Below are 12,284 nucleotides of genomic sequence, written 5' to 3' on the forward strand. Positions count from 1 at the left end.
GCTTGGCTTTAATTTAAGCTATAAAACTAAAAAGCTAAAAAACACTATATTTAAAGAAAAACAGTGTGAAACTTTCAAAACTTTGAAAATTTTCATTCCAGCTTTTAAAATGTTATCTAAGATTATTAGAATATTTGTGCTTATATTTGCACAGTGATAATTGATATTGTGGACTCCTTTACAAAGAATATTGCCAGTCATAACTATGCTTCGCGGTTCATTACCATTGACGTAAAATCAATAAATGAAACCTTGTCTCAATATCACAAAGATTACGTCCGAAGTCCTATTTCGAGCTCCACTGAAGTATTCAATTCATTATGATTGCATAGGACTACCTAAAATGACTTAATTGATTTATCATGATATTTTTTTAAAAGTATAAAAAAGCTTCTGTTTAAGCGGATTCTTAGCTCGAATCTGGATTCGTGGTCGTCAAGAGTTCGAGCCCGTACAAGAGCCGTACAAGAGCAGCAAAGCAATAGAAGAACCGACAAATAAAATCCTGCAAATACGAGGTAAATATGGACATTGTTTATTTGATTATCTTGTCATTTAGTAATCTATTATTTTCAAGATGGAGACAACTATTGAAACTGACGAAATTGGCTTTGAGCTACATACCCCATATTGAAGAATGTAGAGTGTAACTGATACAGAGCGCGCCATGGGAAATCCAGCTACATTTTTATGGAATCAGTTTTGTGAGATCCTGTGATTTTGATCATGTTCTTAATACACTCAGTGTAGAAGCCAATCTTACCAGCTTTTTCTGCGCGGTGACCATTTTGGAACTCCTCATTTTAAAATCCTGGACTGATTCTCCACTTCTAATGAATAACTAAATGCAATTAAGCCATTCAGCTTTATTTAAGAAGAATTTTTTTAAGAAGACGTTTGTATGAGTTTTGATCCCAATTTTCGTTTTGGGTTAACACTCAAAACCTTTTTTAACAGTTAGGAACTGATGTACTATGATAAAATGCCTGTTTGAAGCGGTATTTTCAATTGTACAAAGATGTTTTGTTGCATTTGTGTTAGATTGTAGCTTTGTCAGGCTTTTTTATAGAAAATGTATCGGAAATAAGCAAATGAAGGCCTAAACCTCATTTTTGATTCAAATTTATGCTTTGGGTTAACAATTTGATTCCACTTTCATCGGTCATCTCCACTTCCAAACAAGTTAAACTTTCTGAATAAAAAGATTTTAGCTTCGTACAACAGCCTTTCTTCAAGAAAATAGTTTTTGGCGCTCACGGCTTGAATACGAAAAGAATTCTCTCTTAATTTATTTAACTCTTTTCTCAGATGAAATATCTTGCAGTTCTCGTTCTTTTCTTACTGAGTTGTGGACCTCTAGTGCGAGGTGAAGCTGAGAAACCAGACGATGAAGAAATTATTGACGATGAAGCTGTTGTGAACAACAAAAGGCTTGTCAGCCCCATAACAAAGATCTCCATTCCATTGATCATCGATTCAAATGATCCTGTCAACTTACGTAGCCGTTACTGCTACTGCTTCCAACTCCGATGCAAAGGTAAGAATTTTCTTTTGCTTGTCATACAATCTTTCATTATCATATCAAACCTTCCTTCTTCTCTTTCATTTGCCCTAAATATTCTTTATTCTTTCTTCCACCCTTTGGGCTTTTGTTCTATTCCTTTTTACGTCTCCTTCCTTCTATACGTTTAGCTACGTTTTGCCTTTTCGCTTTCTTTCCTCAATCGTTTTTCTCTCCCTCCTCCTCTTTGAACATTTCTTCTCATTATCCTTCCTTGTTTTCAATATTGAACTTTTAAAACTACTTAGATGTTTAATTTACTCGGATTTCCAAACTTTTCAGACGCATGTCCTTTTGTGTTGTAGGCTTTCTAAGTGGAAAAAATATCGTAAAAATAACCTTGGTTATAAGCCCTCTAGTCTCCGAACACTATGTTATAAATACATACAATATATTCATTCACTTTAATAAATCTATTCATGCATTTTTTTATTTATTCTATATCAGTTCCTGGAATGGAGAATGGAGTAAAGGGATGGTCAGTCGAGGACAAACAAGGATATGTAGTGGTCTCCGGGAAGCTTTACCGCTTTACTCGATGTGATGTTTCTCGATATAGAAAAGGCCGCTAAGTATGGCCGTAGATAATGAAAGTACATGCAACCGGTACATCTTCAGACCTCTACTCTCTAGAATTTCGATACTTTAGTCATCAAAAAAATTATAAATAACAATAGGGAATTGACCACTTTAGAAACGAGCATGAGACTGGGGCGAGTTTTGAATTTTGATATATTATTAGAATTTTTTTTGTCATTTGATAAAGCATCTCCACATTAGTACGTCTGGCAAATTTGAACATGATTGGATGAAAAGAACCAGAATTATTGGCTTTGAAAAGTGTTGAAAATTTACAAAGAATGTATGGTTAGGGGACAACATACCTTCTTTGTAAATTTTTCCGAGATTTTTGAAGGCTTGTAACTAGCTGGTTCTCTTTATCCAATCGTGTTCAACTTTCACAGACTTACTAATATTGAGATGCTATATCAAATGAGATTAAAATTCAAAACTCGTCCCAGTCTTTTGCTCCTTTCTAAAGTGGCCAATTGATTGTTTTTTCAATCATTCCCAATAGATTAAAGAGACAAAGAGCTGGCGGCCATGTTGGGGGTATGTGATAAATATGTTGTTAGGTACCGCCAACATGGCGGCCATGACATAACTTGCGAAGGAAGAATAGTTAAATGCTAAGTAATGTAGTCAATAAAATGCAACTTATTTTTAGCTTTACCGCGTACGTACGTACGTGTTTTGTAGGGTCAGATATCTTGTGTGCAACATGGTTCAGTGTGTTGTAGGGTAAGATATCTTGTGTGCAATATGGTTCAGTGTGTTGTAGGGTCAGATATCTTGTGTGCAATATGGTTCAGTGTGTTGTAGGGTCAGATATCTTGTGTACAATATGGTTCAGTGTGTTGTAGGGTCAGATATCTTGTGTGCAATGGTTCAGTGTGTTGTAGGGTCAGATATCTTGTGTGCAATGGTTCAGTGTTGTAGGGTCAGATATCTTGTGTGCAATGGTTCAGTGTGATGTAGGGACAGATATCTTGTGTACAATGGTTCAGTGTGTTGTAGTGTCAGATATCTTGTGTGCAATGGTTCAGTGTGTTGTAGTGTCAGATATCTTGTGTGCAATATGGTTCAGTGTGCTGTAGGGTCAGATATCTTGTGTGCAATGGTTCAGTGTGTTGTAGGGTCAGATATCTTGTGTGCAATATGGTTCAGTGTGTTGTAGGGTCAGATATCTTGTGTACAATGGTTCAGTGTGTTGTAGGGTCAGATATCTTGTGTGCAATATGGTTCAGTGTGATGTAGGGTAAGATATCTTGTGTGCAATATGGTTCAGTGTGTTGTAGGGTCAGATATCTTGTGTGCAATATGGTTCAGTGTGTTGTAGGGTCAGATATCTTGCGTACAATGGTTCAGTGTGTTGTAGGGTCAGATATCTTGTGTGCAATATGGTTCAGTGTGATGTAGGGTAAGATATCTTGTGTGCAATATGGTTCAGTGTGTTGTAGGGTCAGATATCTTGTGTGCAATATGGTTCAGTGTGTTGTAGGGTCAGATATCTTGTGTGCAATATGGTTCAGTGTGCTGTAGGGTCAGATATCTTGTGTGTAGTGGTTTAGTGTGTTGTAGTGTCAGATATCTTGTGTGCAATATGGTTCGGTGTGTTGTAGGGTCAGATATCTTGTGTGCAGTGGTTCAGTGTGTTGTACGGTCAGATATCTTGTGTGCAATATGGTTCAGTGTGCTGTAGGGTCAGATATCTTGTGTACAATGGTTCAGTGTGTTGTAGGGTCAGATATCTTGTGTGCAATATGGTTCAATATGTTGTAGGGTAAGATATCTTGTGTGCAATATGGTTCAGTGTGTTGTAGGGTCAGATATCTTGTGTGCAATGGTTCAGTGTGTTGTAGGGTCAGATATCTAGTTTACTATACGAATAAGCTACAGGTTACATCTTACAACGCTTTTCAACGGTAAAAGTATCATTTTTATTTGCTTTGGAATATGTCAAAAAGTCAATTATAATCATTGTAGTATCACGTGCACATTATGGGGTAACATTAACACATTGTGGACTATTTCCATCAAGACAAGAAGATATCTAACCATGAGCTATTGCGCAGATAAACATGCAAGGAGAAATTCGGTACAAATTGCATTCAAATTCATGCAGAAAAAGATCTACGCATTTCAAAATATCACGAAAGTACAAATCGTTTGTGGCTGCATTCAAAAGGGTTAAGGGTTCAAGATTCAAGTGATTTACCATTCTATAGTGTATCGAGCATATAACTAGATGCCCTTTATAATTCAAACTTGGTACTTTGTTGAAACTTCTATTATTTAACAGTCATCAATAACATTTCCATCATCATCAACAAATTCCGCAAAACAACCCCCACACGACCTGGTTCTGCATCTTGCTCGGGGATGCGAATGACATCGAGATGATTGACAGGGATCAACCACGCATTGCGGGATTGCAAGTTGTCCATCAGGGCACGAGCAGTGAGTCGTAATACTATTGTTGTACTGGTCATAGAATTCAGCGTTACAGCCTCCGCAGTAATTTGACTGGCACCTGTTGTTGGGATAGGCTGGGCAGGACATTACCTCACATGGATTCGCAAAACACTTGAACAAAGGCGAACCATCGGGACATTCTAAAATAATTTTAAAAAATTTGATTGATTCACGTTAGGCTTTAAAGCTCGAAGCTTGTGTGCCCGTGTTTTCTACGTACGCACTACCACTACATTCGAATATTCTATACTGACGACTCTTAACTCACAGTTGATTTTTATGGAAGGAAAACCGGAGGACCCGGAGAAAAACCCTGGTGGCAAAGGGACGAAAAAACACATCAAACAAACTCAATTCAGATGTGGTGACCGCAGGGCTTCTTGAAGTAAAAACAGGGTCATGGAAAATATCTCCAATATAGGGTGGAAGAGATGTTATGATATGCATTTGAATGCAACGATTCCCAAAGTTATTTAAACGCAAATCCGCAGTTTTCACAATCTAAATCCAATGCATTAACCACTCATGGGTGGACGGCTTAATGCCTAACAGGTTTTGCAACCCAATTGATAAGACAGCCAATGGATCGAATTGGAATTTAGAAGTCGATTTTTGTGAAGGGAGGAAAAACCGGAGAATCCGGAGAAAAACCCTTGAAGCACAGGAGAGAACCAACAAACAACTCTACTCACATACGACACCGAGACCGGCAGGACGCGTACCCGGGTCGTATTGGTTAGAGGTGGTACATTAGCAGCACACGTCACTCGTCCTTCCCAATTATAATGCGTACGCATAGACAGTAACGTCGCACTAGTCTATACTACACAAAGTATTTTTGAGTGATCACAATTATTTGCTATCTTGGATTGGAATTTTTTACCTGGCTTCTTGTGTCCACAAAGACTTTCGCAACTTTGTTTTTTCAAGAAATTGTTTCCATTGGGCTGGCAGCCACCGTAAATGAAAGGGCGACACCTATTCTTAGAGCTGTCGAAATACCAACGTCTAAAGGCAGCACGACAAGGACCAACCTTCTTTCGTAGGAAACAAGCTGACGGTGATAGTCGAACTGTGGATAAAGTAGCGATAAATGAGGATTAAACGTATATGACAAAGTTGAGTCTAAAAATGCCCACGTGCGTCACGTGTGTCCAACGTTGAGACTGACCGTGGCGCGCGTCGCGGCTATCATTGTTGAGGATTTGTTTTCCTTTTTCTGCACTGATGCGCTATTTAAAATACTGGAGACGACCATTAAACGTGGTGCTTTTTGCGGGCAAAATATATGATATTTTGGGAGGTCTCACAGGGATGTTAAGATGGAGATCAACACCCCTTCCCCTCCAACAGTACAATCATTAACTTTAGTAAATTGGATTTACGCAAGCTTTAACGCGCGTGCGGGCGATTTAATGTAATATAAGCTCGTTAACCAACCAATCATTCTGCACGTCATATCTCAAGCATTACCAGGTGAAACAAATAGTTCCTTACTTGAGAGTTTTTTAATAGCTTTCTTGGACGCGGTATTCAGGTGTTTCAGCACCATATTAAGTTGTTCTTCCTCGAAGTGTGTAAGTGCTGAAGAAGAGACACTTCTAAGAGACTTCATTGACTGTATGGCCTGGTAAAGGTCACCTTCAACACACACAAACAAAAAATGAAAAAATTATAATGACTTCGAAAAGATGATATTAAAAACATTTGCAAACCAAGCTTTACTTGATCAAGCAAAATACACCAGAAACCACCAAGGGTCACATTTGAAAGTCAAATAATATTATGCTTTTACTATTGTTTAAATCATTTAAAAGCGCAGATGTTTTTGAGTGTCTACGATATTCTACGAGCGTACTGTGCCTTGACCTTGACCGTGTAGCTTCAGAAAATGCGATTAGAAAGTCGACATTGAGTTATCACGCGAGTGTGACTTGATTGATAGAAACCATCTTTTATTGTGTGCGCAAATTCAAATTCAGTTCTAAATTGACCATTACACTTTGTTTACACTGCGCTTTTATTAGGTATGAACTATAAAGCACGACCAAAAATATTAACAATAAGATTAATATTTATTTATAAGGTTAATGAAATATATAAGTAGCTTACTTTTAAAAGCAAGAATATTATCTTTGTCAGTAGAACCTCCTCCCAATTTGGATGAAGCCTGTAAAAGATTGCAAGTCCAAAAAATATATATTAAAGATGCTTCGACCTTTCTTGCCGTCAGGTCTGAAGTCCATACGGCGCCTCAGCTCGTTCTTTACAGTATAAGACCAATACTTACAGACTGTATAATTCTCGACAAAGCACTGGTCATTTTCAAGAATGCCCTGCAAATGGAAATTGTTTCGTGTGAATATGTTATCCAACTATAATCTACTAATTTTCTCTTTCATTCCGCTTGCATATGAGAAAGGACTAATTTATTTACGCAGTGTTTGAGTTTCCTAATTCTTATTCACTTCTTATTCACATGTCGTATTCAACACACTAACGCAGTTAGACTTGCCACAAGTCGACAACGCCGAAAATATTAAAAGCCGAAAAAAATGACCTCTGTCTAAGCGAGCGACGAAGTCGCAAGTAGTATTACGAAAGATACCCAGAGAAAAAAAAGGGCTATGAGAAATTTTACAACGCAGTCTCCAACTAGAAACCACTGGTCATTATCATTTTGCAAGATCTAGATATGGAGAAATCCTAAGGGAGCCCAAGATCTAGACAAAATCAATTCAGTACTAAGAATGAATACTTACTCCATCAACGAATCTCCAACGCCTTGTGTGACGTGTGGAGCCTTGGTAGGCAGTATTGTGGCAGGTGGTGTTGATGGTGATGCGGTAGGAGCTAAAATATTTTGAAGAAAAAATCGTGTCATTCTATTCTCTTATGCAGCCGGTATGCACCGCAAATATTGCAAAACAGGGAGGGTAAATATTACGGAAGAAACCAAAGGAATATTGAATAGTACTGACCTATACGGCTTTATGCACCTTTTGGTATGAAGAGTGATGATGATGATGATGAAATATCTTACATATAATAACATATTATTCAACTACAGATGAATGCGCGTCCAATCAATACGCTGAACATATGGCATCGACAGGGTCGCGGAACGGCACGGGTTCGTTCGTTCGTTGTTGTTGTTGTTGTTTTTTTGTTTTTTTTTGCGCATGTATGATGAAGTAAGTTGGCATAATAATATATCTAAATCTCATAAGTTAAATCCATCATGGCGACCATGACGTCAGATGTACCAGACAATACACATCTCTTACCAAGTTTGCCATACACGTGATAGTTGGCATGGAAACCAGTTCTGTAAACTGATTCGTCAGACTTGAAGATGATATCAACCCTTTTGGTTTCGCTACTCTTGACGGTTACTTTAAAGGGAAAACGCGGTCCGCTGTATTGACCAATCATGAAGCCGCTATCAGTGAGAATCTTCACGTGATCACAGCTATATAGTGAATAGTGAAAACAACATTGGTTACGTGTCAATTTCTGATATGATGAAAAATATAAAATAATTGAGTCATATTAATGTATTTCCCCAAGTATTACAAGGTAGAGAGAAATAATACTCAAGAGAATGATTAGTACTGTGAAACCGAAAAAATGCAGTTGACTTGGTTTATAAAAGTCGACAAAATTCTCCAAAATCCATCACGATCTCCATTAATAAACCTCAACTTATTGACGAGTTTTAATGGATTAATTTGTTTTTGATTGCTATTTTTAAGGGGAGAGGGCGTTGCGTGACAGACACTAAGAACGTCTGCGTAGAAGGCTAAGTAGATTGTATTGGATTCATTATATAACAATCATTATTGAGGTCCACAAGTTCATCAGTTAACAAAATTACTGTTACGTGTCACCCTCATTAAATAAAGTCTTCAATCAATCAATCAAAAACTATTATTACTATGATTACGATTACGTCATGCTAACGTCATGTTTTTTCAATTACGTATCTGACTTCACCCCTTCTGTGCCCTCGTAAAACTCCGTATCGCGCCACTCTTGCTTACCAAGCTTCGGTGTTAAACTTTGTGAAGGAGATGGTAACATTTCCGTCTTTTGGAACATTAATGCTCCATTTGCATTGCGTGTTGTCGGGGTAGAATTTAGGTTCACTGATGATTACAGGGCTACTGAATGATCCACTAGTGTTGGTCAAAGATTCTGAACATCCGCTGGAATAACTCTCTGTGGTAAATCAACACGAATATAATTATGTCAGTCGGTCAGTCGGTCTCTTGACGGTTGGTTGTTCAGCTGGTCCACTCCGTCCATCTCACCGTGAGTCGTTTAATTTTGTTAAAGTGGGAAAGGTCGAGACAAGAGACGCTTCGTTGCCATAGGAACACACTAAGGCAACCCTAAGGCCATTAGCAATGGCGCAACGTAATAGGGATACTTTAAACTGCGCTTTGAACAAAACAAACTCAACAATTATTAAAAACAAGACGTTAACGGTACAAACAGCAAGTTTAAAAACAGCTCAATTTTGTCAAAGTAAGAAGTAAGAAGACACAGCTAACTCCCAGATCGAATAGGAATTTAGCGTGTTTTAAAAGTACTGCGGGTGGAGGAAGAAAGACCATAGTATACCCAGAGAAAAACTCTTGAATCAAGGGACAGACCTAACAAACTCTACTCACATGTGATGCTGAGTCCAGGAATCAAACCCAATATTTAGACCCAGGAGAAAACTCTTGAATCAAGGGAGAGACCTAACAAACTCTACTCACATGTGATGCTGAGTCCAGGAATCAAACCCAATATTTAGACCCAGGAGAAAACTCTTGAATCAAGGGAGAGACCTAACAAACTCTACTCACATGTGATGCTGAGTCCAGGAATCAAACCAAATATTTAGACCCAGCAGAAAACTCTTGAATCAAGGGAGAGACCTAACAAACTCTACTCACATGTGATGCTGAGTCCAGGAATCAAACCACATTTAGACCCAGGAGAAAACCCTCGAATCAAGGGAGAGACCCAACAAACTCTACTCACATGTGATGCTGAGTCCAGGAATCAAACCCAATTTAGACCCAGGAGAAAACCCTCGAATCAAGGGAGAGACCCAACAAACTCTACTCACATGTGATGCTGAGTCCAGGAATCAAACCCAATTTAGACCCAGGAGAAAACCCTCGAATCAAGGGAGAGACCTAACAAACTCTACTCACAAGTGATGCTGAGTCCAGGAATCAAACCCAATTTAGACCCAGGAGAAAACCCTCGAATCAAGGGAGAGACCCAACAAACTCTACTCACATGTGATACCAAGTCCAGGAATCCAACCCAATATTTAGACCCAGGAGAAAACCCTCGAATCAAGGGACAGACCTAACAGACTCTACTCACATGTGATGCTGAGTCCAGGAATCAAACCCAATTTAGACCCAGGAGAAAACCCTCGAATCAAGGGACAGACCTAACAAACTCTACTCACATGTGATACTGAGTCCAGGAATCAAACACGATGCTTACCTTGCAAAGTTGGTTTACCAGCTGTTAATGATAATGCAACGCAAATACACAATATTGCAGCAAAGTACCACATCTTTTAGAGACAAGTGAGCTTGACTTGCTTGAAATATCTTACCAATGAAAAGATGACGTCATTAGTCCCAGAATCAATTTCATACCTTGGTTTGATAATGTTGATTAATCATGTTTAATGAGTTTACTTGTTAAGAGCATTACGAACACGCGGGCAATATCCACATAAACAAGTGAAATGAATGATTAATGTAATTTTGTTTGTTCGTTTTAATTCTATTTTCTCTAATTTTTATCTATGAAAAAATTAATGCAATTGGAATAAAAAACGTGGCACGAAAGAAAGAAAGTGAGATTAGAGCAGCAGCAGGCACAATCAACGCTATGACAAAAACAGCAACAGCAACAGCAACAGCAACAGCAACAGCAACAGCAACAGCAACAGCAATACAACAAATCACAAATGAATTAGCAGCAGCAACAGCAACAGCAACAGCAACGGCAACGGCAACGGCAACGGCAACGGCAACGGCAACGGCAACGGCAACGGCAACGGCAACGGCAACGGCAACGGCAACGGCAACGGCAACGGCAACGGCAACGGCAACGGCAACGGCAACGGCAACGGCAACGGCAACGGCAACGGCAACAGCAGCAGCAGCAGCAACAGCAACAGCAGCAGCAGCAGCAACAGCAACAGCAACAGCAACAGCAGCAGCAACAGCAACAGCAACAGCAACAGCAACAGCAACAGTAGCAGCAACAGCAACAGCAACAGCAACAGCAATACAACAAATCACAAATGAGCCACAACGAGCCACAGTCTCAAGCAATGGACTCTATTACAGCACGTGCACCAGCAAAAATATAACAATAAGCAAGATAATAACCGGGCAGGAAACGAAATTGTCTCCACATGAGATCACATAACTTAATCGTTAGTGAACTTCCACTATATTCAAGGTCATCTTGTTTGTTACGTAGTCTTGGTTGCTATGGTAATCAGAAAAGACGAAAGCAAGTTTCTTCTCCCATTACTATACCTAGTAGTAGTATTTAGATTGTCGATTATAGCATTTAGATTTAGAAATCGAAATTTGTATACTATTTTTCAACCTTCTCTTTTTTCTTAGGGTTAGTTGTCGGTTTTAGCTAGGAATACCTTGGGATCCCAGGCCAAATAGTTTTTAAAATAGCTGATAAAATAGTTTTAGGGATAATAAGGAATGAATAAATCAGTCTAAGAGAAAATCGAAAATACGCTTTAATTTAGGGAAAACTGACTTTATAATTGATATTTTTGGGAATAGGTCGACTGAACGTTAGAGTTTTCCCTTCATCCCCTCCCCCCCCCCCCAAAAAAAATTCCGTTCTCGCTCTTTCCAAAAACACGCTAGCATTGAATTTCTGTCGTCCATGAAAAGTTACACGAAAACAAAAAAAAGTACGTTGATGACTAAATCAATGGCGTATTTTTCACTTAGAACTCATGGAATATGTTGAAGTAGAGGTCACTAGTGTAGACATGCGTGCTCAAAAAGAGTCGTGTTCAAAGGAGTGTCACATACGAACGTACTCCAGAAGTTTCTTCGTATAATCTCGTGCACACACCGAGAGAGCTAAACTAACAATAACGATAGCTTTGGAGACTCATAAATATTTTAAAATTGAATGCCAGAATTTATAATAGTGGATATTGATTATGGAAATATCTCAGTAACGAAAAACACTGGCGTTTTCACCATCAATAAACTCTTATAGCGCAATCTCTTTGGGATACTCGAAAAATCAGACGACAAAAATATCATTGACCCAAGCAAGAAGCATCAGTCATATTACTTTAACTTTCTTTCTTTCGTAACCTTTATATTTCAAGATTCAGCTAGGGCTGGTATAGGGGTTTAATGAATATTGATCTTACCTTAAAGATGACGAGAAATCTCCAAACGTTTGAGACACTTATGTGTTTACGAACTAGAACACTTCCACTTACGTCTGTTCACTGTTTTCATTTGATATGCCAAGAGAGTATTGTGTTACAAGGCGCTGAAATACTGATAAAGCTAGCGAAACAGGAAGTGAGCAACTCAGTACCTTGAACAAGAATTTAGTTCATGTAATAAAATAATACTTCAGTGCTGCTACAATTCCATGTCATTTA

At 38.6% G+C, this 12,284-nt stretch overlaps 2 protein-coding genes across 2 annotated transcripts; one reads left to right on the plus strand and one right to left on the minus strand.

Annotated features, from left to right (window-relative positions):
* Window positions 1-343: 343 nt before the first annotated feature.
* On the plus strand, window positions 344-2,788 carry LOC116286539 (uncharacterized). The gene is made up of 3 exons (XM_031693091.1): window positions 344-518; window positions 1,309-1,537; window positions 2,009-2,788. Exons 2-3 carry the CDS (start codon window positions 1,309-1,311, stop codon window positions 2,131-2,133), a joined length of 354 nt encoding a protein of 117 aa, XP_031548951.1. The 5' UTR covers window positions 344-518; the 3' UTR covers window positions 2,134-2,788.
* Window positions 2,789-4,038: 1,250 nt separating this feature from the next.
* Window positions 4,039-12,229, minus strand: LOC116286537 (uncharacterized). The gene is made up of 10 exons (XM_031693089.2): window positions 12,045-12,229; window positions 10,112-10,221; window positions 8,641-8,818; window positions 7,885-8,069; window positions 7,360-7,450; window positions 6,888-6,933; window positions 6,710-6,767; window positions 6,095-6,238; window positions 5,481-5,669; window positions 4,039-4,737 (listed from the first exon to the last, which is right to left on the minus strand). The coding sequence occupies exons 2-10, from the start codon at window positions 10,182-10,184 to the stop codon at window positions 4,418-4,420; spliced, it is 1,284 nt and encodes a 427-aa protein (XP_031548949.1). The 5' UTR covers window positions 10,185-10,221; window positions 12,045-12,229; the 3' UTR covers window positions 4,039-4,417.
* Between the last annotated feature and the right edge of the window lie 55 nt (window positions 12,230-12,284).

This window comes from Actinia tenebrosa, unplaced genomic scaffold (genome assembly GCF_029948245.1).
Source record: "Actinia tenebrosa isolate PJP-AT-01 unplaced genomic scaffold, QUT_ActTen_1.0 PGA_scaffold3__52_contigs__length_22856419, whole genome shotgun sequence".
NCBI lineage: Eukaryota > Metazoa > Cnidaria > Anthozoa > Actiniaria > Actiniidae > Actinia > Actinia tenebrosa.

Bases quoted from the DNA above. Each gene is read 5' to 3' on its own strand.
- LOC116286539 (XM_031693091.1), top strand. From the start codon at position 1,309: ATGAAATATCTTGCAGTTCTCGTTCTTTTCTTACTGAGTTGTGGACCT. The intron at 1,538-2,008 runs GTAAGAATTTTC...ATTCTATATCAG, and splicing joins CTTCCAACTCCGATGCAAAG to TTCCTGGAATGGAGAATGGA.
- LOC116286537 (XM_031693089.2), bottom strand. From the start codon at position 10,184: ATGTGGTACTTTGCTGCAATATTGTGTATTTGCGTTGCATTATCATTA. The intron at 7,451-7,884 runs GTAAGAGATGTG...AAAATATTTTAG, and splicing joins TCACGTGTATGGCAAACTTG to CTCCTACCGCATCACCATCA. The intron at 4,738-5,480 runs GTAAAAAATTCC...AAATTATTTTAG, and splicing joins TTGTGGACACAAGAAGCCAG to AATGTCCCGATGGTTCGCCT.